Source organism: Apus apus, chromosome 2 (genome assembly GCF_020740795.1).
Source record: "Apus apus isolate bApuApu2 chromosome 2, bApuApu2.pri.cur, whole genome shotgun sequence".
Taxonomy (NCBI): domain Eukaryota; kingdom Metazoa; phylum Chordata; class Aves; order Apodiformes; family Apodidae; genus Apus; species Apus apus.
The window spans coordinates 35,223,501-35,249,762 of record NC_067283.1 but is presented as its reverse complement, the minus strand read 5'-3'; the positions used below and the strand labels follow the sequence as shown (position 1 = coordinate 35,249,762).

The 26,262-nt window shown below is 38.7% G+C and overlaps 1 protein-coding gene across 1 annotated transcript in view; it reads left to right on the top strand.

Moving 5' to 3' along the window:
- Window positions 1–26,262, top strand: part of JAZF1 (JAZF zinc finger 1) — a 191,301-nt gene that overhangs the window by 78,070 nt on the left and 86,969 nt on the right. Inside the window, exon 2 of the mRNA XM_051612172.1 lies at window positions 24,479–24,551. Coding sequence (XP_051468132.1) covers window positions 24,479–24,551 — 73 coding nt within the window. The remainder of the gene's footprint in view (window positions 1–24,478; window positions 24,552–26,262) is intronic.

Below are 26,262 nucleotides of genomic sequence, written 5' to 3'. Positions count from 1 at the left end.
CAATGATTCATGAAACCCTGCAGCCTTAAGACAAACACTTTAAACTCAAAAAGAGTTTGTTGGAAGATGTCACCTTTACTGAAAGGTGTAAGGCCATGGCAGGAGTTTAGGCAGCTGAGGCATGTTATTGTGAACCACATGGAGAAGTTGAATATATGGACTTTCTCACTTCCACAGAAGTAGTTCTGTTGAATACTTAGGGAGTGGAAAATTAGTAGTAAGTATGAAAGTGGGACAAAACATAATACTTTGCAAAAATCAAGGTTGTGATAGCTGATAAGCCAACACAATTTATAGGCACACTTATGTATCTTAGTGCTTCTGTTAGCCCACTGTTGTCCCTCATGGTCAGTTCCTTGAGAGTATTTTGTTGGACTACTTGTTTGCTGTTCCCTAATAATGGCATGGGCTCATTTTCTTGCAAGTTCTTATCTCCATCACCTTTCACTGTGTAATCACTTAGCACAAATGCAAGCAGACATAAAAATTTGAACTTTCATCTTAGTTGAAACTTTGAGTGAATTGGGGACTCAGTAGTAAGCTTGGTCTCAAAGGCACTGCAACTCTTGTCCTCTCTTAGCCACAATGTATTACGTATCAGAGGTCTTGTTTTTGCCTCATGAACTTTTCACAGAGCAAATTACCATTTATCTGAGGCTTCATAGTTCAGTTCCTGCACACTTCATTTTATCCTGGCTGATAAACTCAGTAATGACAAATTAATTGCTTCCATTTTTGACTGCTTCACTGGAGTGGTCTGACCCCAGAGTCCTTTTGCATGACAGCAGTAATATTTTCAAAAGTAAAATCTCTGCTCTATTTCTATAGCTATGGCCCAGTGCAGACTACCTGGTTTCCACTATGGCAGCTGTCTTAACAGTTGAACTTCTAATACACTGTTACTGATACGCTGTGGTGCTGCCTGGCTTGCAGTTTGTGGCAGGCAGTGCCTGATTTCACAGAGCAGCCTAGGTCTGTCTGCCACTACTGCTCTGATTATTTCAGAGTGGGAGCATCTGATAAGAGCATTCTCTAACTTCATCTTCTGTGTTCTGCTGCCAGTTCTGTCATCATGGCTTGACAGCCCAAAAGATGAATGTAATGCATCTCAGGAATTCTCAAAACAAATGTCTTCAGTCCTATTTGTACCTACTTCTTAACCAGCTAGACCCAGTTCTTCTAATATTATTTTCACTTTGGTATCTCTCTATCTGAGTTACTTGATCTGTGGGCCTCCATTGTTTACCCTTTTATCATGTGTGTTACTCCTCAAAGGCGGTAAGATTAAGCTGTGTGAAGGCTTGCAGGATCCAGCCATTTATTCGTCTAAGCTTATGCCAGAGGCTATAGCACATAAACCAAATCCATTTTAATAACTATCTAAAATAACTGGAAAATTATTTTGTAAATGGCTGTTCCTTTCTTGTATCTCTTATTTTCATAGATAATTTTGGTTTTGAATAGTATTGCTTACTCTCTCACATCCAAGGAAGGAAACAGCAGCAAAGAAAGTTTTCCATGTGACATGCAAAAATGTATCACTATATATAGCATGCTGTAAATTGAATTTGCATAATTACATTCTTTCCAAACTTGAGATGGGGAAGGTATCTAATTACCAAAGGTTCTTCCATGATTTGTTCTGCAGTTTTGAGTTGGTATGATATACTTTGTGATTTCCAGAAGTCACGGGAAATGCAGGATAAAATCTTAGGCTCAGCTTCAAATTATTTACTCTTATGACATAAATTTGGCTATGCAAAGTTACTAAATTCAGAAAGTCTTTTTTCTCCCCTGCTTGTGTTCTTATCCTAGGCTCCAGCTCTTGCAAACTGTTACTGTGCTTTTTGTTCCTGTCCAGCATTTTGTCAGGTTTCTCTCTGAGGTCTCAAAAGATAGGCTGCTCAGCTGAACAAGTGAGTCGCTCTTTGTCCTGGCAGTGTTTGAGAGTCCGAATGTCTGGTTTGTGTTTTGGTGACACTACCTGTTCATCTGGCAGGTCAAATACAGACCTGGATTTTGCTTTTGGAGACAATTTTTTGCTGGTCTTCAGATTTCCTCCAAAGATAAAAAACTGCTGCATAGCTGCTGTAAGCAGGTTGGAGTGGAGCAAAAGAGAGACAGAGAGAGAACGTATTAGAATGGGTAAAATAAACAAGAGTTACAGCAGTTCTCACATACAGCAGTATTTTCTGCTTTAGCTCTGAGCCAGTAGCTCGTCCGGTGCATCAAGTTCCAGGCATTGCAAGACTGTAGCAATCACACTGAATGTACCAATTCCTGAAACTGGGCATCCTCCCAGAAACAGTTGTGAGATGTGGCTGGGGGTGGGAAGGAAGATATGCTGTCTGTTATCCAATGGAGTGAGAAGTTCCTTATGGCCCAATATTGCTGAGAACATGGGAGAACAACTTCATTGTTATTCACCATGATTAGAATTAAACAATTTATGTCATCCTGCAAGATGCAGCAGTCTTCCGGGACTGGTGTTTTCAGAGAGTTCTGTTTGTCACAGTGGACTAACATTCCTAGCTTAAAATTTCTTGATACGTTTTAGCTCATTTTAGAAGTGTGTGCATTTTTAGTAATTTTTAAAATCAAAATATGCAGTAAATAAATTGTTAAGATAAACAACTTAACTAACTTAAAAAAATGTTTTGGCTTCTTTTTATAATTAAAGGAAATATTTTTGCAGGAAGTATCTTTTTGCTACTGATTTCTAACTGGCTGACTTAACTGTGGTATATTGGAGTTACATACTTTACTGAGACTGTGTCATAATTTTTTAATTGTAGATATTATCTAGTTCCGAGCTAATTCTCTTCATGTAGCCAAAAATCCTATTCAAAATATTACTTCCATATCAAACTGATTTATTTTTTTCTGCATTTTCTTTTGTTGCTTTCATTTCAGTTATCCTTCCCCCATATACAGGTGGATGGTGGTAAATTCTGTTCCATGGCAGATTATGTGGAAAGCTTTAAAAATAGCAGGCACTTGTGTTATTACAGAAGAAGTTGTAGTGCAGCAAATTGTGTTGACTAAATAAGTATCAAATGAGATCAGAAAATAGTTGTATCTAAGAACTTGCTGTCCTTCTGGAAAGAACCGATTCCCTTTGCTAGTTGTCCTTCAAATAATGTTTCAGATTGTGTGTCTGGAGGTAGCTGAAATAACGAGTTTTGCAAAAAACAAATTTAGGGAGCAGGTGGAAATTTAAAGGGCATTTGGAAAAATGAAAGAGGAAATAAATGGTAATGGTACCCAAGGCTGGCACAAACTAAGCTGGAAATTCTGAACTAGGAAGGCTTTTGTTTTCCCTCTCAGAGATTGACTTCTGTTAAATAGATAAGGTGCAAAGTTATCTGGCAGCTTATTCTCTGGAGTGGGGTTAAAGAAATACTTGGAAGAGTAGAAGAGATTCTGCTAGATAGTATCTCCTGCGTTTATGTTGTCAAGATGCTCTTGTTTTCTCAGTCAGACTATTTGTTTATGACAGTTCCTTGTTCTATACCTGTTCAACAGATAACTTTTAAAATACCAAGCCAGCATAGATCTGTAAAGAAACTGTGGTAAGACCTCTTAATGAACTTCCATAATCAATTTTTAAAATGTTTTTAACTATATCCTTTCCATGTCTAAAACATTTGGACTGACATTTCTGTGTTTCATGTCTGCTTTTGGACACATTTTTTCTTTGTAGCTTTTAATTAAAAAGTTCATGTGTTTTTTTAAGGAAATTAGAAAAAAACGTACTTTCTAATATTGAAGAAAGGATGCTTGTTTCCTTCAGATGATCTGAATGTCTGTTTTGGAACCAGTTTTATAATTTAACAGAGGGCAAAGAGGACTTCTGTTAATAAAAACTGTTCAAGTTTGGCCAGGTTATAGGTCTCTGAAAACTGTTTGTTTTAATATATTATGAGTTTGTTAGAGATTGTAAAGAAGCAAAGTTTTCAAATATTTGAGTTGTCAAAGGCAGTTTGTTTAAGAGGCTGAAAGATGACTTCGTTGCAACTCTTCTTTTAGGCTGCTGGAGCCTCTTGGACTCCCAAGTATTGGAAAACTGTAGGCTTTCTCTCTTGTTCTCTGTGTTTTCATCTGACCAAAACATGCATGTAAGCATAAACTACCTTATTGGACTGCAGACAGGTGAGGAGTGAAGACAGAAGGGAAGTTTTTCAAGCTTGGGTTTAAAGGAGAATGGAGGTCCACAGAAACAGGCTGAGGTTTTAATTCAAGACAATGCTTTTCAAATAATGATCTTTGAGCTTGGTAGGCCCATAGCTTTCAAATGCTGTACACAATGTTGGCAGGTCAGACTTGTGAAGTTGACTTCACTGGAATAAAAATCTAGGAATCTGATTTTTCACTTGACTGATTTCCAGATCTGCAAATTGGGGTAATTTTTTATTTTAATTTTTTAAATTATTGCTTAAATAGGACAAAGAAAGTGGTGTAATTCATTACAAATACAAAAAAAAAACAACCAAGCCAAACAAACCATAAGCCAACTTTTTCTGGAGCTGTCAGAGCAGTCTAACAGAAAGGCTCAGAGCACAGACTATCTCTTATTAGTAACTATGAGTTCTCTTACTGAAACTAAAATTTACTTTAAAATAAAACCAAATAAAACAAGCCCTCCCCAATAAAAACACACAGCTGGTTTCAGATGTGCATCTCCTATTACCCGGTATCAGTGCCAAAACTGATCTAGAATTTTTTAAGATAGTTGATTCGTCTGGTCCTTAGAATATTTCCTGCTATCTTCTATACATACCAAAGAAAATTTATAGAATATGACAGTATTTCTAGCTTGTGTGTGCTTCATGTAGTAACTGTGAAGTCATCAATGATGGTTGGTGTTTTTTTTCCCAGTACAGCATCAGTCACTAGAAACACCGCTCTTTATAGCAGAGGCCAGTTACCAGAAGAACACACAAATGAGTTGTGTAACTGTTCTGTCATGAAAACTATTCACATTTTAACTGTGTATACTCAGTGAGAAACAGCTTATATTCATTGCTTATCAGAGCATTCTTGAACTTCTGAGCAATACACAAATTGTTTAAAACAACAATCAGCAGTGCATTTTTCAAAGTCTTGTAAATATCATCATACTTGATTCCTCTGGTTTTACATTTAACTCCTCACTTGAAGGTATTTTTTTCAGTCACACAGTGTAAGAACACTTCAGAATTTTGTGGCAGACAAACGTTTGTAACATAAACCATAAATCTCTAGGCGCAAACCCACACTTACCAATAAAAAATAAATGAAAACTGAAGGTTAGATGCAATAACACCCATTACTTATGCAGACATACCCATAACAACTAGTACTTACCTCAGTGCTTTCTGCTCAAGGATGATAAGCCTATATATACACACAGTTTTTTCTCATCAAGGCGTACTGTATCCCCTGTGTTTTCATAAAGCACTGTAATTGGAAATAGTCTGACAGAAGCCTTCCAAGTCTTCATCTTGGCAATGAATCTGGCTGCAAAGTGATTCTAGTTCTAAGAAGCATTTGAAACAGTTTATCTCTCACTGCTGGTATTCATTGATTTGTTTGTATTTCTTCAGTGTCTCCTCTCAGCCTATAAAATTCTCAGCAGTGCTTCAGCAGACGTTTTGCCAGGAACATGCCAGTTAACTCAAACTGAGTGCTTCTTTTTGATTTTCAGGGTGGCACTGGTGGTTTTGGGCTCCCCACACACCCTGATCACTCTGTTTTTGTCGCTCCAAGCACTTGAAGATCATTGAATATTTGGATGCAGGCAGCGATTAGCATTATATATACACTGAAAGGATAAAATCTCTTGCATTTTCTCCTCAGTGTTGTACCTTACAGCTTGATTTCTTTGTGTCTTTATTTACAGTGGTACGCTGTAAAGTATGACTATTAATACTACTGCTAATAATGTAACTGTGTGGCATACTGTTTTTGTTGGAACTGTGAAAAGAAATGTGTTAATGGCAAGATTTTTAAGTACAGTTATGCTCACATGTCATTGTTTGTAGATACTCAGTTGTGCCAGCAAATATAATGTAGGATAAGGAATCTAATTTTATTTTTTCCACAGCAAACAGGAGAAGGGTTGAGGTGTAAAAAAAAAATAAAGGTAAGTTGAGCAAAGAAGTTCAGTTTGCCAGGACTGTTAAGCAATCTGTGGCTGAGCTAGAAATTGAATTGTAGCCTTTGATCCCAGCCAGTGCAGAACATTGACTCTGTTGTTTAAAATGTGGACCAAAAAAGTTAACTTTGGTACTGAATAATTTTCTTTAAGACAAGCTTTATAGTTAGTGATTGTGGGCTAAAACAATACTTTGTGTGCAGTGTCTTTCCAGTTGCCTCATGACAATTCTTTTTTATCTTTGCTTTAAACCTAGAGGAATAAAACTTCTCTTTGTTAAATGAAGATCTTTTTACCTGAACAGAAAATAAGATCTAGAATGTCTTGGTTAAGCTGTCGACCAGGACTGTGTCCAGGCTTGCTATCAGAAGCAGAAAAGGATAGAATATTCTATGTAATTTTCTAATGTGTTCAACAGAGTCCATGAAACTCTCACATCTGCTGCACTTCTTAGGACTGCTGCCTTAGAGATACATGGCACAGCTTGTTACTGTCTCCATGTGCATTATCCCAGATAATGTGCTAGCAAGTGGGCTCCCCTCATTTGACGTTCAGCAGAAGTGGATTTAAAGAAAAATAACCATTGTTCTTTTACTGATGGTTTCCATTCAGATTTCATAACATGCTCTTCTTACATTCAGAGTCCCAAGTTGCCATGCAAGCACTGAGCAATAATTGTATTGATCATCAAAATGTATTGATCATCATTAGCTAGAAAATTCAAGGATCCTTTAATGGTAATGGAAGATACTACAAAGTTGCTCTCTCCTTCCACTCCCAACCTGCTCTTACATAACCAGGTCTATTGTACCACAGAGATGTAATTTGCATAGGTAACACACAAGGGGAACCTCAGCTACTGTTGAGTTGAAGTAAAAATAGTCTTACTTTTCTTTTTGGTAAATTAAATTATCAGCTAGAGATTAAGAGCACTTGACATCACAGGAGAAGTGAAACTGATCAGCAGTGACCTTTTTCATACCTGTGTGAGGAAGAGCTATTGTGTGGATTCCCCAGACCTCTAGTTAGCATGCTGATCCTTTTGACAAATATCTCAAACTGCATCCCCAGCTGTTAACTTGACATGCATGAGTAACTACAGGGAGATGAGATCTGGAGATGTTCTTCAACCCAGGTTTTTGTCTTAATTCAATTGAAAAACATCACCTAGAACATAAAATGTTATCGTTTTATCAAACAGATTTGTTAAGAGCCGATTTTTTTCCCTCATGGGTCTTACTGGCTTGATCTGTTAAATAGTTAATCAGGTCTCTTCCATCTCCTGTAATAGAAACTAAATTTGAAGCAGCTATTTTACAGCTGTCTAATGTTCTTGGGAAAGCCTAGCTACTGCCTGATGCTGTTCAAAGGTGCATTGAAAATAATTTATTATCTTAGTTTCTTTTGCAGCTGGAGTGGCTTTTAATATTGCAAAACATGCTGATTTATATTCTTAGCTGGTAGCTGCAGAAAGGACATTTATTGCATGGACATGGAGAATGGACTATTGTGTTTCCAGCAGACACTACCTCAGGCTGCATCATGGCTGTAGTACAGGCTACCTCCTGTCATCCACCTCAATCCTAGTCCACTTATTATTTAGACTGAGAAATGTTAGAGTATGGTGGTACCTTCCTGTGCCTTCCTTCCACAGCCCACTACACTAGATTTCTTTCTAAGTCAGATTGCAATGGGTTGTTGGGGTAATTGGGTCTCAATCCTTCATTGGAATGACAAGCCTTCAGACTTCGAAGCTGAAAAGTGTCTACCCTAGTGATATTACAATAGAAAAAATTATATTTTCACTGCTCATATTGAAATTCTGGTTACCAAGGCAACACAGAGGGTGTTTTTTGACAACTGTCATAGAATCATAGAACTATTCAGGTTGGAAAAGACCCTTGGGATCACCGAGTCCAACCATCATCCCTACTCTACAAAGTTCTCCCTAAACCATATTCACCAACACCACATCCAAACAACCCTTAAACACACTCAGGGATGGTGACTCAACCACCTCCCTGGGCAGCCTATTCCAGTGTCTAAAATTTCATTGTTACTAAATTTGGTTAAGTGTTTCTAAGTATGTAAAGGAGCAAAAAGGTAGATCTACTTAGGAAAAGATGTAAGCAAGGCTAATTACATCATGAAATTGGCAAGCTTAAATTCTGAACTGATGCAGTGGAGAGCTTCTGGTAAGGAGGTCTGAAGCTTTTTGCAATTCAGGAAAATTGGAGGACTTGAGTTACGCCTTTCAAAATAAAAACAAGCTTCAACTCCAGCACTTTAGTACTTGGCATGGACAGATTTCAACTAGCAGTAAAAGCGATACTTTTGTTTGTTTGTTTTGATTTCAACTCCCTTCTCCCCCCCCCCAGAAAGAAGAAAAACAAAAGGAAAGTTATTAATGTTTCTGGCTTCAGGGGTGGTGCTGACATGGGAATCCTCGAACAATATGCAGCTTTTTCTTTGTTATGGGGCTTTTCTAAGCATCTTGTCTGCAGTTTGTTGGCAGACAGACAATATCAGTCTCCCACTGAGATGGTTTGTTTAAGGTGTTTATTTCCATACTCCTTAATTCATGTCACCTCCCCTGCAGTTTTCTGTCATAGAAGATATTTGTCTTCATTTTGACTAGGCTGTTAGGTAGTCTACTGACTAGTGAAAAGCTTTAGAGCTTGAATAAATTATGAAGGAGTTACTAGGTGTTCCTCTGCTTCTCACTGCAAATCAATACCACTCTCTAGAGCAAGAGGTGAGCACACAGACACTGCATTAAGGGATGAACATTAAAAGCTGCTAAAATCCAAACTGAATGGAGACAGAGATATTTCACTTAGCCTTAGCAGATGTAGTTAGAAACAGCAGTAGGGAATAGAAGAGGCTTGTTGAGAGGGGCAGGGGAAATTCTTTCAGGGAGGGGAGTGTATTCTTTCTGGTGGTCTTAATTTCTCTTGTCTTCCAGCTACCATCCTTACTTACTCTGTGTTAGTCCTGAATACAAAGAGAGTTCAAAGCAATTTAGCTAAATATCATGAACTAATCCCAGCAGGAATGCAGCTATATTGTCCTGATGTTGACAGGCAGGTGTCCATTGAGTGGAGAAAGATTTGTTGCCAGTTGGATTATTTTATTATTTTCTTTAGAAAGAGCAAACCAAATAAGCTCTTTCTCAGAACAAATACCTTTTTAATAGGCCGTACATTTTAAAATAAGTGTTCAATTGAACCATTTTAAAGAGTTTGGTTAAACTTTTAAGGCTATTTCTTGAAGACAAGACTACAAATGGAAAGCCATCTGCTGTTGAATGTAGTAATATACTTGGAAAGGTGGTGCTATTTTTTTATCACGTACAGTTACATTTGTAGGATGATTATTGAATGTTTTGAGAAATAACAATTATATTTAAAGTTGAAAGTGCCTTCTATGGACTATTAGTCTTTTGAGGCCAGATTATTTCTTTGTTATATTTATTCATATTTTATTTATTTATTTACATTTTATTTCTCTTTAGAGATTTAATCATGTTGAAAAATAACTCAAACAGAGTAAGTAACAGCAGAGCTGAACAAACATATAGCTAAATTGATCAGATTTTAAATTGTCCTTAAATTTAGCATCAGAACTTTTATCTACCAAGTATTTTCTCATATCCCTTAAATAATTTTGATAATGGTATGCTGTGCTTTTGATTTCATAATCAGCTGTTGATCAGAGGAGCAACAGAATAAAAATATTTATTGCTGCAATAATGGATAATGCTATCACCTTTTAACAGTTAATTGTGGTTTAGTAGTAACAATTGTAGAATTTAGAGGGTACTAAATCGGCACTTCGGGAAGCAAATTTTTTTGCAGCAAATAAATGTAAAATTAGCAGCTGGATTGCTTAGAGGAATGTGCATCTTTTCTTTGAGATACAATGGAAAGGTGCATATGTACTCTAGGTATTTATGTCTCACAATCTGAGGAAGGCCCTGCTTGAGTTTTCAACATCACTAATGTCCTCCTTTCTCCCCCGTTTCCAAGTCTTGAAGACTCCAGTTTTCAAATAGCTTCAAACTTGCAAATAAATTCAGCACTGTTTTGAAACTGAGTAGACTACCTTTTGAAGTCATACTGAGCTAGGAATGAGGCACTGCTTGTCTGCATTGTCAGAAGACACCAGAAATACACAACATAGCAAGCTCACATGCAGGAACGAATGAATGCGTTTCTTTATACATAACGAAGTGCAAGGTGAAATTTTACAATTCGTAGATTTTCTCTTTTGTACCTTTCTCCTAGCCTAACTTAATTAAAACAGCTTTTGACTTATCAGTGCATTTATTAGATGCTTGATGCTCTAAGGTTGTTCCTGAGCAGAAAATGAGCTTTCTCTGCTGAGAAGCCTTCCTGAGCTTGACTTGTATGAACCTGGAACACCACTTCTACCTGCCAAAAGTGTATTGTCCTTCTGTTGCTTTTTATGACTTGAAACATGAAGGAAGCACAGACACTTCAGCTTACATTAATGTCAGGCATAATTGTGGAAGCTAAAAGAATTGAATGTAATGTCTTGTGAGCTTTTTTAGTGAATAGTATTCCTGCTGTCTTAATTGTAGGTATGGGGGTTTTTTTTATGGTAAGCTAAGTTTGTATTAATTGGTGTGACTATTTGATTAATAATTCTGTATTAAAATTCTATGTGAATTTGAGAGTATTTGAGAGTATTAGAATTCTAAAGGAATTGGTAACTTACTGCATTTTCTTTGTGTTCATACTGGGAAGTTAATTTGTATTTATTGAACACAGCATGGTTTTGATCGGGATAATAAGTAAAAATAGAATGTGTAAGAACGTGCCTTGGCCTTACAACATCTTTTATTAAGCTCATTGATTTACTTAAATCTCTACTCAGTGTCAACATTTTAACACTTTAAATTTGTTTTCTATTTTAAACTTACCATTCTTCCCCCCTCCCCTAAGATTTGTTAGACAAAGACACGGAGACTTAAGCTGAATTTAACCTGATTTGGGTTTTCTCTTCATCAGAGCTATTTAAAGCAGAAAAAAAGATCTCAGTACGGTTTTTGTGGGGTTGTTTTTTTGTGTGTGTGGTTTTTTTTTTAAGAAATGACGGCAAAGAACTGGCTCAAGAGAGGTGACCCCCTTCCTGTTCAAGCAGCGGCCGGTACCGAGCCGTGACGGGAACGACGGTTTAACGGTGCGGAGAGGCGAGGGCCGGGGCCCAGCCCAGCCCGAGGGCCCTGCCGCCTGCCCGGGGCAGCCATGTTGTGCAGCCGGCCCTGGCAGAGCCGCCGCCTCGGCTTTCCGTGGCAGCTTGGCGTGCTCACCTCTCCTGTCGCTTTGCTCTGACTCACCGCTGCGGCTTCCCCGGGGAAGAGGGAATGTTTTGTTACTGGTAAATGCGGCGCTTCCCTGTTATCCTCCCCACCACCGGTGGCGTAGAGATCCTGAGGGGCTACGTGCCTGCCAGAAATTACAGGGGAAACGCCGCGGCTGCCGGCGGTGCCTCGTCAGAAGAAAACTCGAAACGGCGAGAAACGGCTGGAAAACCCCTCCTGCTGCGGCAGGTGAGGTAACGGGTCTCAGACGGCAGCTGCCGCCCGCCCCGCCCCGCCGCCGCGGCCGGGCAGGGAAATGGCGGGGGGCGGGCCGGGCTGCAGGCCGGGCCGGGCTGCAGGCCGGGCCCGCCACCAGGGGGCAGGCGCGGGGTTTGCGGAGCCTGCGGTAAATGGAGTGTGAGCTGATCCTCGTCGCTGTAGCGACGCGCTCCCGTCGTGTGTCTTTTCACACCAGAGCGGAACGTCTCGTGTTTCTTCAGTCTTCTGTTAAGGACGCGTACGAGGCCTTTGTGCCCCGTGGAGGAGTGGCTGACCCTGCCCGTTTGCGGCAAGGGTGTTTCCCCGAAAGCTGGTCGGCTTTAGAGTTAAAGGCGACTTTTCTCTTCGTGGGTTGTAGCTCTCCCCTGTTCCTGCCCTTGAGGATGACATACCGGGGTGAGCCCGTGGAAATCCGCGCTGGGAGTCATGGTGAGGAAAGAGTCATTTGGCTGCATGGAAAACCTGGCGTTTTCTCATTGAAGGAGAGTGGCACAGCATTCCCCTGGTCCCAAACTGTCTCCTCTCATCCCTCCATGAGCCTCAGTTCAGGAGTGGTTGAGTGAGGGTGAAACTCGAGTTTTATCTTTTTGTTGTATCAGATCAGACTGTTGGGCTGAGGCAACAAATTCAGTCAAACTCTGAGACTTCACCTCTTCCCTGTTCTGCGAACTCTTGGTCTGTAGGAGCTGGACCCAGGTGGCCGGATGTCATTCAATTAGAAGGAGGGCACCAAACCACTTGCCGCACTTGACTTCCAGTGGCTGGAAGTACTGGAACTGCGGTCGTAACTTCAGCACGTGATATCTGTTTCACCTTACTAGTTCTCATTTTAAATGGTCTTTCAAGAGCAGGTGTCAAAAGTACAAAAGTGTAGAGGATCTGCTCTATCATTAATACTTAAGGGCAAACAAAATAGTCTTGTTGCTCAAGGATTATGTTTAACAGGACCTTAGTAATTTCTTCCATACTAGTCCTTGTTATCCCAGTGATTGAATATTAGATTTTTTGAAGGCGCTATAAAGGGGATGCAATATACCTAAATAAAATCAGTGGTCAGTTTGTTTGCAGAGAAGTGAATTTTTGCCTCAAAGTAGTACATAAATGTGAACCTGGTATTTTCAGTGATGACATCTTCGTATTAGAGGTAAACCCTACCCCTCTGCAAAAAATGTACTGGATACATGACGTGTGTGTTTCTTGTTCTCTGTGGGGTAGGCTTGCTGCTGGATGTTTCATGCATAGCACTGGTGACAAATGTGAAGTTGTTTGTAGTCTTGGATAAGGCACGACTAGTGGTGAAATTATTTCCAATGAAGTAACATTGTGTAAGGCACAGTATGTCCAAATGAATTTTTGAAAGGACATTTCAGGAAATAAAGGTTATCTGAGCACTTGGCATTCTTATGCAGTTAGTTCCCAGCCTTGCTTTCACATCCTCTGGCTCCACCAGCCATCATTGCCATCTTTTGGAGGGGGCTTCTCTTGAGTAATGCTAAGTAATGATGCCATTCACTTCTTCCTTACAAGAAATTGCTTAGTTTTATGCACTCCCTGTTCCTTTCAGCAGGAAGTGAGGATTAGGGATACAGTCTGTCTCCTACAGGACTGTGCAAAGTAGTAGCCTGGAAGATAAGCTTCTTACAGTAATTATAACGACTTATGGGAAAGATCTGTATTGTTTCCTTCTGATACAATCACGCTTCAAAAAGTAAACCAAAAAACTCTGCAACCACTGCTTGCAGAGGAGTGAAGAAACAGTAAATTACTTGCAGTAAAAAGCTTTCCGTTTTGATTCCTGGTAAAGATGAAGAGGTTTAATTTGTGAAATACTAGCAGTGTTGCCTATAGTGGTTCGTTTTAGTATTTCCAGCCAAAATTGGAAGTGTTTCCAGTGACACTTAAAAATGTAGTGCCATGTTGATAGTCTGAAATGGAGATTTTCTGACATTCCAGATGAAATATGTGCCACTAAAGTTCAGTTGTGGTTTAGATGACCATGGAATTGAGATATAATCATATTATTTTAACTCCTGGAAATCATTACTACTTGGGGAAAGAAAACCCTCAGTCAACAAAACTGTCAAGATATGTATTTTGAACTTTTATTTAGAGTAATATGAGGTTTTGTTTATTTTGGAATGTTTAGCCACATTTTCATTATTAAAACTAGATGAGAACAAGCGTTTGAGTATTTTGGTAATAATAATAATAAAAAGGTACAACACAAACCTATAAATTTTCAAATTTTTTACAAGAGAAACTTGTTTTGAAATAAGTGCTAGCTTTATGCAAAACTGTTGATCCTAAAATAAGGGTTTAGGCATGTACTCACCTCACATGCTTGATTTGAAAAATCAAAAACTTATGATTTATGTAAAGATAACTCTTCTACTATTAGTTAACCAGGTTTTGCCAAAAAAGTCCAAGCATGCCAATGGATTTGCCCAGGACAGGGTCCAGTTCTCACAGAAACCCACTAAACTCAACCCTCATCCAATCCATTGCCAACTCCAAACATTACTTCCTCATAATTTTGGCAAAATGCTGAATGCCGGATGAATGCTCCTCATTTTTCTTGTCAGCTTCCAGATGTAATGAATAATGATGTATATGACCTTAACAAGTGGATAAATGTGTGAATTTTGGAAGCAGAAGTTTTTGACTGAACACGTGGAAAATCTGCGTGCAGGGCTGGGTCTGCGTTGGAAAGCACCCTCCAGCTCTTACTCTCCTTTCTCTCCAGTCTGTCAGTGCAGGGAATGAAAAATGCTTTCCTATCCCCACACCTGGCTTGTCCCTGGGGGGTCACATCTCTGGTGGGAGAGTGTTTTTATTGACTTTGTGTGTCATCTGGGGAGGTGATACAATGAAGTCAACACAAGTCCTTTTGATGTACTGTGTCCCCATTGGAGGGCTCTGCCAATATCACTGGTGTTACCACTTGTGCAGAGGGCACGAAGTGTAGTTGGGATCTACAAAAGTGATTAAAAAGAGCATCATGCTGGTGTGTGTCTTTGGAGAGAGCGCTTTATGCCACAAAGTTGGTTTTATTGTTGTTTCAGAATAGAATAATACACCTAAATGATGGACTTAGAAAAATTAAGTTAATTTTGGGGAGCTTCTGATTCAGGTGAATTGAATATGAGTGCATTTCCAAGGTGTGTGGGTTTTTTAAACTCTCAGACAAAATAAACTTTGTAGGGTGATGAGGAATAAAAATACTCATTTTGTTACTGAAATGGGTTCATTTTAGGGAGCACTTATAGTATATGTTGTGTCCTATGTGCTCGACTGTTAAGTAAAAATGGACCTTTTATTTTAACATTCTCTAGTGGCACCTTCTGAGAGTATTTTATTTTAATTAAATGTTGGGAATTGCAGTGAAAATATAATTCTAGTTTTTATCTATTTCAAGCTTCATTAAGTATATTTGCACATAGAAGTTGCAAGCAAGATGTTAACATAGCAAATGCTTAAAAAGGTAATACGTAATCTCACAATTTAAAAAGTAAAATGAAGTAGCAGATTTCCCTTCCTCCCCCCCACCCCGCCTTCTCTAAAGGACCTTTCTAGCACTCTGTTGGTCTCCTGGTGATTTGATTAATGAATATTTTACCTATTAAAAGTAACCATTAATTGCATTTGGTTGCAGCAATAATCGCATTTCAAATAAAAACTGATTAACATAATAAGTGGAAAAGCATCACTGCAAGTGTGCTTGCAGTTCACTACATCTGAAAGCTCACGAGGTGCCTTTTTGACATTTATAGCTCTGCAGCTGGTTACCAGCTATTGCATTCCTTTTGAGTAGAAATTAAGAATCTGATTTAGAACATTACTTTCTATATTCTGAGACATGAGCTACTGAGAATATAATGAGGATCACAGTGCACTCACATGTGCAATCACAGTGCACAGTAATATTATCTTAATGAGTTATAGTTATATGCTCCTGCACAGCTTGCTGCTTTGCAGTTGCTGCTGGGGTTTTGGGTGGGTTTTTGGAGAAGGAGGCACATATGAGATGGCTTAAAAACTGGTTGGTTGATCAAGTGTCATCCTCTCTGCCAGAGGCAACCCAGGCTGAAGTGGCTATAGGTGGTAGGCTGTTGTTTAGCTGTGCCAGAGGTCTGGGAAGGCACATGTGGACTGGGCTGTTTCTCTGATCGGCCCAGTTTATAGGGGGCCAGCTTATAATAGGACCAGGAGAGGCCACAACTTTGTTGAAAGAAGTTGCTAGTTTTGCTCACATGCCAGAGAGATGTTGTTTGGATGTAGGGTGGTACACAGAGAGATCACATACCTTGTAAAGATGGGAAGCAAGCTACAGTGTTGCTCCTCTTCACAGGTTGCATATGACCTTAAAGCTTCCCACTGAGAATGCTTTCAGTATACCATCCTTTCCTCCTGCCCCTCACCAATCTTTTCAATAAAGAATTTCATAAATTATGCACTTGCTTTACGGTACTGTGAGTTAGTGTAAAGCAAGAAAGCAACTCTCCGGGCAACCTTTGGTAAGTTCTGGTCAGCCAGCTTGCTCCATTGAGAAACCAAAAGAACAGATCAGTTGCTTGGATTTGTCCACTACCTCACAGTTACCCTAGCATGTTTGATACTGTCCAACCTCAGTTAAAGCAGATTATTTTGGGGACAGAGGATGGAAAATTCTATTCATTTCTGGCAAGGGAAACCACTACTTAATACAGTTGATTAACCGTAGTAAGGACCATAAGAGTAATAAAGCAATATATTTTCAAATAAACATATGAAAGTATGACTAAGTTGATCAAGTGTTTGGGTTGAGAGCTTCTGTCCTGTTCTTATCTGTGTGTTGTGTTATTTATATATAATACATGGCACTGGAAAGTTATGCAAGTTCTCATTTTTCATTTTAATTGCCTATTTGAAGGCAGCATGACAGATCCAAAGGTTGCTTTCAGCAGCTGTGGTAATTTACTGGTATGGAATAATTAACTTAATTGCAGAAATTAGAATATTTTCAAGATTCAGAATCCATTATTAGGCTCCATGCATTCTTTCTCTTTTGTCCATACATGAAATATCTTTTCTTACATATGATTATATCACAAATATTTTTTCAATGAAAGATACTTTTCAGAAGACTTGCAAATCCTTTCCATTTATGTTTGCTTTGTTGTTATTTAAATTAAAACCTGAAAATGTCAAATGATCTACTCAGTTTTGTTGCTGAGCTACCATTTTAACCTGAAATCCTTTTAATAATTATACATTAAATTAGTATATGTGAAGCTCTAATTAGAACCCTGTTCGGCTGGGCAATGGGGAGGTAAGGCATGGTCATTACTTCTAAGAGTTCACAGTCAGAAACAATGGCAGTTTGCAGGGATAAAAAAGGGTTTCTTAATAATAGTGTTATATAAAAAGTGTTCTACTTTTCTGTTTATATAAAAAATGTTCTACTCTTCCTTTTGCTGTAACAGTAAAGCACAGATTTTTTTTTTTCCATGTACGTTATCTGAAATAGCATGTATTACCTTATCACCCAGCAAGATAGCATTTTATTGTGTAACAAAGCTCTGAGTTCTCCTGTCTCACAGAATGTGTTATATAACAGTTTCACATGAGCTGTTCTGCAGTAGTGAATGGATGGTGTTGGTTGTGATATTCTTGGCTTTAATTATCAGCAGCTTTTGAACTGTGATCCCTGTTTTAATATGGTCCCTCTTGCACCGATGTCTCTGACTGCTTCTTACAGGTCCTGCAGTCCCAACACTCAGTGGAAGTAAAATGGTGGAGTCATGTCCTTGGGATCAGGGTGCATTTCCTATGAAGAGCCTGTTTTTACAATTTTGAATTTTCTTCTGGAACTTTCATAAAGACTGCCTCACTTCCTTGTGAAGGGGGGACCTATGTGAAAAGGCTAGTGTCTGCTAAACCAGGGTTGGACTAGATGATCTTTCGAGGTCCCTTCCAACCCCTATGATTCTATGTTTCTATGTTTAAAGTCAGCATATGCTGCTTTCTATGGCTTCCTGCTATTCCCATATTGGGAATACACTTGTTGGCTTTTTTCCCTGAGGTAGTCTTCATTTAAATAAATCGGTTTGATATTTCTTTTTGCTAACCACTTGCCTACAGGTGTAATAGGTAACTTGCAGTTTTTAAGATTAATGTTTTTTTGTGCTTGCACAGGCTTTAGGAGAGGTCCACACTAGTTTAAACTTTGGACTGTGACCTGTTTTTAGGTCTTAGCTTGTTTTTAGACTTCGTTATCCTTCTGCAGTAGTGCAGCAGTTGGAATCAATCAGTGGCTGAGTGGAAAGTACTGGTTTGAGCTGCAGTCAAGTGCCAGTAGAGCAGTGTCAGCCTGATTGAACTATATCCCAGCTGGCCAAAAATAATGCTGTTTTGTGACTTTCTTGTAGTATTTATGTGGCCTATGTCTTTCAGGTTGTTTGCTTGCTTGGTTTTTTTTCATGGATTCATGCTGTTACAAGTGATTTGAGAAGGCAAATTGTTTGCAGTTAACTGAGAAATTTTTGCAAGTCTGGGATAGACCAAACAGGGAGAATTTTGTACTAAAAAAAATTATCCTAAAGCCTCCAGTATTCACTGAAACTGTGATAGTTGAAATATAAACAGTGTTTTCCTGTTTTTACTTGTCTAAATGTAGCTTCCTTAGTCATCTGTTTAATCAGAGCCTAACCTGGTAATGTGGAAGAGTTTGGTGTCTAATCTGTTTAACTCATTTAGATAAGTCTGTCTCTGTGGCATTTAACATCTTGATCTTGGAAAGAACTAAAACTTGTGTGTAAATATTAAAGGTGGTCTTAAAGTCAGGTAGGTTTAAAAGTCCTGCAGAATCATGGTATTTATCCTCCAATGTTCTGTCTTTGAAGTGTAGAGCATCACCTCCTTTTTCGAGATAACTTTTTTTTTTCTATTAAAAGTACAATTAGGGGACCATGCTAACATCTGTAAAATTATAGTTGTCTGTGATCTTATTCTTTAGACTCACAAGAAGACTTACAACACTGTTTGAAATTGAAACTGAAATTCATAGTGGCTGTCTTGTAATGGAGGTTTTGGGTGGGGAACAGTTTCCAGTAACATTGAATTTATCTGTTTCTGGCTTTTTAAGCTACATCCATGTAAGAACAATTGTGGACTTTTGAGGAAGCCAACAAAAATGTTTGCCTTGGCATCATTAGTGAAGCAAGCTAGTTTCAAGGGAAGTGTAGGTTTTAATTAATTAGCTGAGCTGACTTATATCAGCCAGCTTTCAAGGCCAAGTGAAATACAAGACAGGCACTGTGAACCTGATGGTGGGCGAATGGAACATGTGTACGGATGTTCTGACAAAGCCAGTTGTGAATCTGAGGGACCTCTGTGTTGGCAGTCCAGTCCCCTGTGATGTTGCACCCATCTTGCACTACAAGGTGAGAATACCATAAATATCTCTGAGTGACGTGTGAGAGTGATCATACTGCAAGTCCTTGGTACTTGTAAATATGAGTTTTAGTGCTATTAAAATCCTTTGAAGGGCTATTATTTTCATAACATTTGAAGCGTTTAGTTACTTTTTTATATTAAACAGAAACAGAGGTAACCCCGTTGGGATGGCAAGGGAGTTTTGTCTTTGTGTTTTTGTTACAACTATTTGGCTTAAGTAATGGCATGGCTGATAGAAGACACATTTTTCAAATGTACATCTTTTTAAGATAAGGACACTCTCCCTAACCCCCTTGAAATGTAATATCTACAACATTAGTGAAATCTGTTCGTAAAAATCTGGTCACTTCATTTATATGTGAACACGGATTCATGTCTTCTTTCGGTACCTGGACTTCTGTCAATCTTGACCTCAACTTCTGCCTGGGAAGTGGTGGAACAGTGGGGTAAAAGCAGCACTGACCACTTTATATTCAACATGTTGAAGAGTAGTTCAAATTTTAACTCCTTAAATTATTCTTTTTTCTTCTGAGACTATTTGTACCACTGTGCAAATGGTAGTGACCTTTCCTAGTCCCTGAAAGAAGAAAGCTTGTGGTTGTAAAATAATGCCACTGAAATTTGTTAGCACTTTTCTGTGTGCCCTTTATAAGGTGAAAAGTGATTTTTCACAGTGATTTAAGTGCAGAAACTTCATGAAAGTAGAGGTCTTAAGTCAGGTTGCTTATGATCACCATCTTGTAGGGCAAAACGTACTGCTGCATTATCTAATAACGAAGACATGGCATGTAATTTTCTGCAGAAACGCTAATGTAGACTAAAGTTATGTAATTGATGAAGACTGTACTTACACAGGATGTGTATGCCTTTTTTATTATTTGCTGTCTTTAAAATACTTCAGCAGGTTAGGATTTTGCAGTGTTTTCAAGCTACGAGTTACTTCTGCATAGGGTGAGGTGATTTAGTAATTGCGGCTTGGTTCAGTAGTCAGTGATTCCTTTTGTTATGACACACTCCACAGAAAATGCCCAGCTTTGTCTGAGTTCAAGGATGGCACAGTGCAATTTATGGTCTTAGCCTTAATTATACACTCATACTACTTGCCTGGTTGCACACTATGAAACAGGTTGTGAATATGAGAAACTGGAGGTGTCTAAACCGATGGATGATTAGTTGAGTAACTCTCCCATACTTCAGTCTTTTAGTAGTGAGGTGAAGGAGACCTGGAACAAAACCATGGGGTCGTTTATATTAAAACATTTCATTAAATAAAAAGAAAATATGAAGGTTTCCAAAATTTAACACCATAGTAAAATAAGAGAATATACCTTAAAAAACCCACAGCATTGCAGGACGTACATAGTGCTTTCTCTCTTCCTACTGTGGAATAAAATCAGTGGAACATAATGCTTATGAGAAGAGACAAGTAATGAAGCTGATGTTCAGTGGGGTGGCAATTTCTTCTACCAGATTTCAAGTGTTACAGTAAAACTAATTAAGTAGTGAGCCTTTGGTAGGCCATGGTAATTCAAGAAGCAAAGGTAACTAGGTAATGCTAATTAACCAATCCCTTCAAAATCGGTAGTTGTTTCTGTGTGTGTTCTGTCCAGGTATTTTTCTTATAAGAAAAGGCGCTCAGATCAGTCCTAGGTTGTACTGCTTAAATACTTCTCAAGAAAAAGTTTTGTCATCTGAGAGTGTTTAATCCATTATAAGTGTCTGTTTGGAAACTATTTCAGCTACTTTTGGCTGACTGACTAGTCTATGCATTTTTTAAGAAACAGTAACTAAACATTTTATATTATGCAGGGCCATTTTTTGAGACTGACAACAGATTTTTGCCTCCTCTCCTCATTGCCTACTCAGATAGTTGAGTGTTGGCTGATACATAAAACACCTGGGTCAGTGGGGTAACAGGCATTGAGAGGCTGTGGCTTTGGGCAGAATGTCTGTTGTTAGTAGTAGTGTGTCTGTATAGATGTGTTTAGGTGTGAGAGAGCATAGCATCTGTAGTCCAGGCTTGGAGGTTCAGCATCAGGGACTGCTGCCACTTAATCTTACTGTAGCTGTGTTTGCTATATTTAAAATAATAATTTTTTTAAAAGCTAATTACTTTTGTATTTATTTATTTATTTCCTTTATTTTTAAGCAAACCTGGGATAGTTGTGGTCTTTTGTAGTTGTTAACGATGTGTATTCACCCTCTGCCCTAAATCAGAAGTAAGATAGAATAAGGGAGAGGGAGTCAGGAGCTGCAGGCAAGAGGGCAGTACAAGGAAAGAATTGTATATAAATTCAGTTCTCTGGTACAAGATTGAACAAGTAATTACAGATGTCTCCATATGATTTTTAACTTGTTCCTATGTCAGGACATTTTGGGAAGAGAGGAGCAGGCATCAAGGGCAGGAGAGAACAATAGGAAGCAGAACAAGTATCAGAAACTGGAGCAGGAGATAGGAAAGGCATGACTGTGGTTGGGCAGTGGACAAGGAGGAGGGAATGGAGGCAGGAACAAACGGGCAGGTGGCATTTTGAGACAATGAGAAAGAAGCTGACAGTAGTGAGCAAAGTGTAGATGTGCCCTGGATAGTAAAGCCATACCGGTTTTAGGTGGGTGCAGTAGGGCTTCCAGTGTGGCCTTTGTGCCCCTCCACCTGGGGAAGGGCTGTGCAGGGGCTGCATGGCTGCTGGCACCCGTGGCACAGCTGGCCTGGTCTCTGCTCTTTTCTGCTCTTCTGTGAGGGCAAGGCAGTGGCCCCAGGAAAAGTTTCTTTGCTTTCTTTCTATCTTCTCTTATTATAGCTGGGGGAAGAGAAATAATATCCAACAGTGTTATGTGTAGTTCCTGCTACAGTGCAGAAGTGAATGCGACATTCTCATGACTAGCAACCCAGCAGCTGGTTGCAAGATGAATAAAAACATGTCAAGCATTTTGAGTGCTAAGTTCATGCAAGACTTTCTCGACCACCTCCTGCATTATTTTTTGGTGGAATTGGGTTATATGACACAATCAACTTAAAGTACAAGTCTGTTATGTGCAGGGGGAAAGGACAGATTAACTTAATAGATACTGTGTGCAGTGTGTTACACATGTGTTAGGCAGGACCGCCTGAGAGACAGGACCCTGCTTTGTGCAGGATCCAGTAGGTGAATTTCTCTGTGCTTTGATAACATGCCCCTCCAAAATTACGGGCCTTTTGGTTTTTGTCTTTGCAATTTCATCTTCAGCTGGTGTTATGCTGAGCTGCTGGTGAGCAGCAGAAGGGTGGTAGACTCTTCATTAGAGCTTTCCCTTGTCCCTTCCCACAGATATAAGCAGCACTGTGATGTAAACCAGCCCCAATTTTGTCTCCTCCAGTTACAGAAACTGTTGTTTATAGATGGAGGTTAATCCCATTTAAGAACAGGATTAGCAGAGATGTAGTCATTTAATCACAGATGCCTGAACTTGAGACAGTTCATAGATAGCCCTGGCTGGGATTAGTGCTCTGCAGACGTTCCAGATCAAAACAGTTTCATGGCACCACTGAGGTGTAAATCTAACAGAGTTTACCATGACAGCCGTTGGCCAGCTAAATAACTGTAGGTTTTGTAGAAACAAAAGCAAGTAAAAGATGTTTGTGTGTTGCATGAATTTAACTTTGCCTCAGAAAAGTGAATTATAAAGATAACGTGAGAGAGCTGATGCTTTGGTTAGCTTAATACAGAGAAAAGTGTGGTGTGCTGGTAATTACTGCAGAATTTCCCCAGGCACCAGCAAGATCTGCTCCTTTTAAGGATAACAAGCTTAGGGTTGCTAGTTGGCTTGACACTTGTGCTTTTTATCCCTCTTCTCTGAACTTCCTTGAAGGTATTTATCTCTTTAGGGACATACCAATAAAGTCATGTTCACAAATCCTGGGGCTTGAGCTTTGCAGGAACAAAAGTAGGAAGAAAGATTAGGATCAGTCTGAGCTTTGAGGGGCTGAACAGGGGATTCCCTGCTCACTGAATAAAGACATTTTTTGCTTCAGACATTGGTGTGACAAATGCTCCTACCTCAAGCACAGTCCCCATTCTGTTTAGTTAAAAATCATCCTTAAGCAGAGGCACATTTCAAAATAATTGTGTCTTGTTTTAAAAACAAAGACAAAAACCACCAGAAGCAGCTGATCAGTATAAACAAATAAGGCTGTTATGATAATGAGCTTTTAAGGATTACCGATGCTGAAAGTTGGGGGAGGCAAGAACAATCCAAAGTATGGGTTTTGCTTGGGGTTCCCCCTTCTCCCCAACACAAAATGATGCTCCTCAGAAAGAAAAGATGGATTGCAGCAGTGCTATGGGGGTCCATTTAGTAAAAGCAGTTTGTATTTTTTGTAATTAAAATATGGAAACTGCACCCAGAATGGCTTCAAAAGTACTACATAAAATATGTTGTTAATGACTATGTAGTAATCTGCACAGGCACGATGCATATTTTCCATAGGGAATTTTTTATTATTGTTTATGCTCAGCTACTAAAGGTGCGTTTCTACAATGTAGGGCAAGGCTGTATTTGAAACCTCAATATAACTCTTTTATTTTTAAAAGGAAAACTACATAAACTATGTGCACACGCCTTTGTCTTTTGTTTCAGAAATTTAAAACCAGACTACAACTTTGTTAGATAAAAGTAAAATTTAACTGAAAAGGACAATGAAAACAGTGATAGAAAACATATTCTATTATTTGAGTGAGAAAGTTAGCAGTTGAGGAAATTGGATTGTATTTGCTTCAGGGCATTTGGTAGGCAATGCTGTGCTTGACAAGCTTTTGGCTTAAAGTACATTTTTGTATGACTTCTCTGATTGAGAGCTTTAGAAAATAAACTGCAGAGAAGGAAGAAAGCAAAACTCAGAGATGCAGAAGAAAAGTATCAAGTCCCAGCTGAAGAGATCTCATAACTCTAGAAACATCTCAAAATGTGTCAACCATATTTAGAAATAGCTACATTAGAAAAGAAGAAGCTTGATCCTTCTAACACTGTAAATCATGGAAAGCAGTGAAAACTAATATTTATGAGGAGGATTGTGAAAGCTGGTGTGACAGTTGGAATTACATCACTGTTGATGTTTCAAATCCTTGTGTAAAGTAATGCAATACTGTGTTTATGAATAAATTAACAAATGATTGTGCTATGCTGAGCATACTCTATATGGATAAACTGGGTTGAGCTGTTTTGTATCTCTTGTCTTCACTTATGTTATTTTGCAGTATACAGTCTCATATGTTTCAATGTAAATATAGAAAACTCAATCCAGTGTATTTATTTTTTTATTCCAGATACAGACCCACGTGTTTTAGAGAAACAAGAACTTCAGCAGCCAACCTATGTTGCTCTAAGTTACATTAACAGGTAAGTGTGGTTATTTTTCAGGTATAACTGATCTTTGTTTGCACAGTATGTGTATATATATGCATATTCCAAAATGGTGTGCTTAAGTATGTTTTGCTTCATGATAACACGTGTTTTAGAAAGACATTTGAATTAAAATTCAACTAAACTTTTAATCACTCTATGTAGGCCCTAACCAGCCCTACATCTGCACTGCTCAGATACATTGGAGATGAGGTTTTAGCCTTTATTTTTAAGCTCAGTCTTGCACAAAACAAAATTATTTGTCTTTGCTTATTTTTCTACTTTCTTGTACTTCACACCAGTGAGTGGAGAGATAAATTTGTTTTCAATCAAAAGTGAAATTCAACTGATAGTAGTCCAATCTGTAAGAGTTTTTTACAGTAAGTTTTTCAACTACAGTGTGTATCTTTAAAAATCATGCTTACCAGCTCTGTGTAACCTAAAACTTAAAGAATATAGGAGATTAAACCAATTTTTGAAGCATTTGGCGAGTTAATAAACCTTGGCTTTCAGTTATTGACTGAGGGCAGAACTGAAACCTTTGTCATGGTAAACAGCAGCCTGTGAGTTGCTCCTTGCTTTCCCTCTCACCTAAGCATATCACAGAATTCAAAGGAGGTAGCTCCGATTGCTGTTCCTCTGGGGGGACAGTGACCCGTGGAGCATGCTGCATGGAAGGGAAAGATGGCAAGGTTTTGTGCAGTTCCAGTGCCTCTTTTCAGTACGTTTGTCACAGTTTGCTGTGGGTGGAAGTTCCAATTGGTTGCATTTTGGAAATGAGTTTCTCAGAGAATATCCTGTGTAGGATTACTGGGTTTTATACCTGGGACACCAGTTTCCTTTTGTATCTTTGCTGCCTAGGGCATGAGAAACAAACTTACAAACCTGGAAGATTAAGCCAAATTTAATTCAGGATAGACTGAGTTAATTCAAACTCTCATGGGTAATACATAATGCAAAAATTTTCATGTTAACTTCATGTTAAAAGTGAAAAAAAACAAACAAAAAACCACAACAACAACAAAAAATCCCCCAAACTTTTTCAAACACAGTATCCGCTGTTTGGCTTTGTATAATATTTGCTGTAGAGCAAGGATGTTGGGGGAGGAGGGGAAGAAAACTTTGAGGTATAAAAGTAAGGAGGAGTGTTTGCTTGGTGAAATGACTATATTTTCTCCACTACATGAGACTATGATGATTAAGAATAGCTGGTATTTACATTATTTCCTACTTGGCAAGTAACTCCTATTCTTCCTGGAGGCAGTTCTACCCTTAAAAGCATATTTTGAAATTAACCAGGACCTTTTTTAACACTTCTGTTGATCTCATTTAATGTACTGTATAAAACTTTTCTCCCCCCCTTTTTTTTTCCTCTCCAGTGCGTAGGCTTGGTATGTTGTTATGTATGTTGGTTTGTTTCCCCCTTTCCATTATATACTTGGGCATTTTCTCTTGTTGCTTCTGTGGTTATTTTATTTAATGTGAAGGGAAAGAATATTTTTTTTTAAATTAGGGAAAAGCTGTTCTAAGAGCACAGAAAGGGCTACAGAACTTAATTGTTGGACCTGGAATCAGACTACTTTTAAAGTAGTTTGAAAGTGATACCTCATCTAGATTTCATTATTCTGGTACCCTTTTTAACTGAGTTCTGTGTGACTGAGAGTTTTAGTTACTCACTGCATATTTTGTCCAAAATATCTTATGCTTT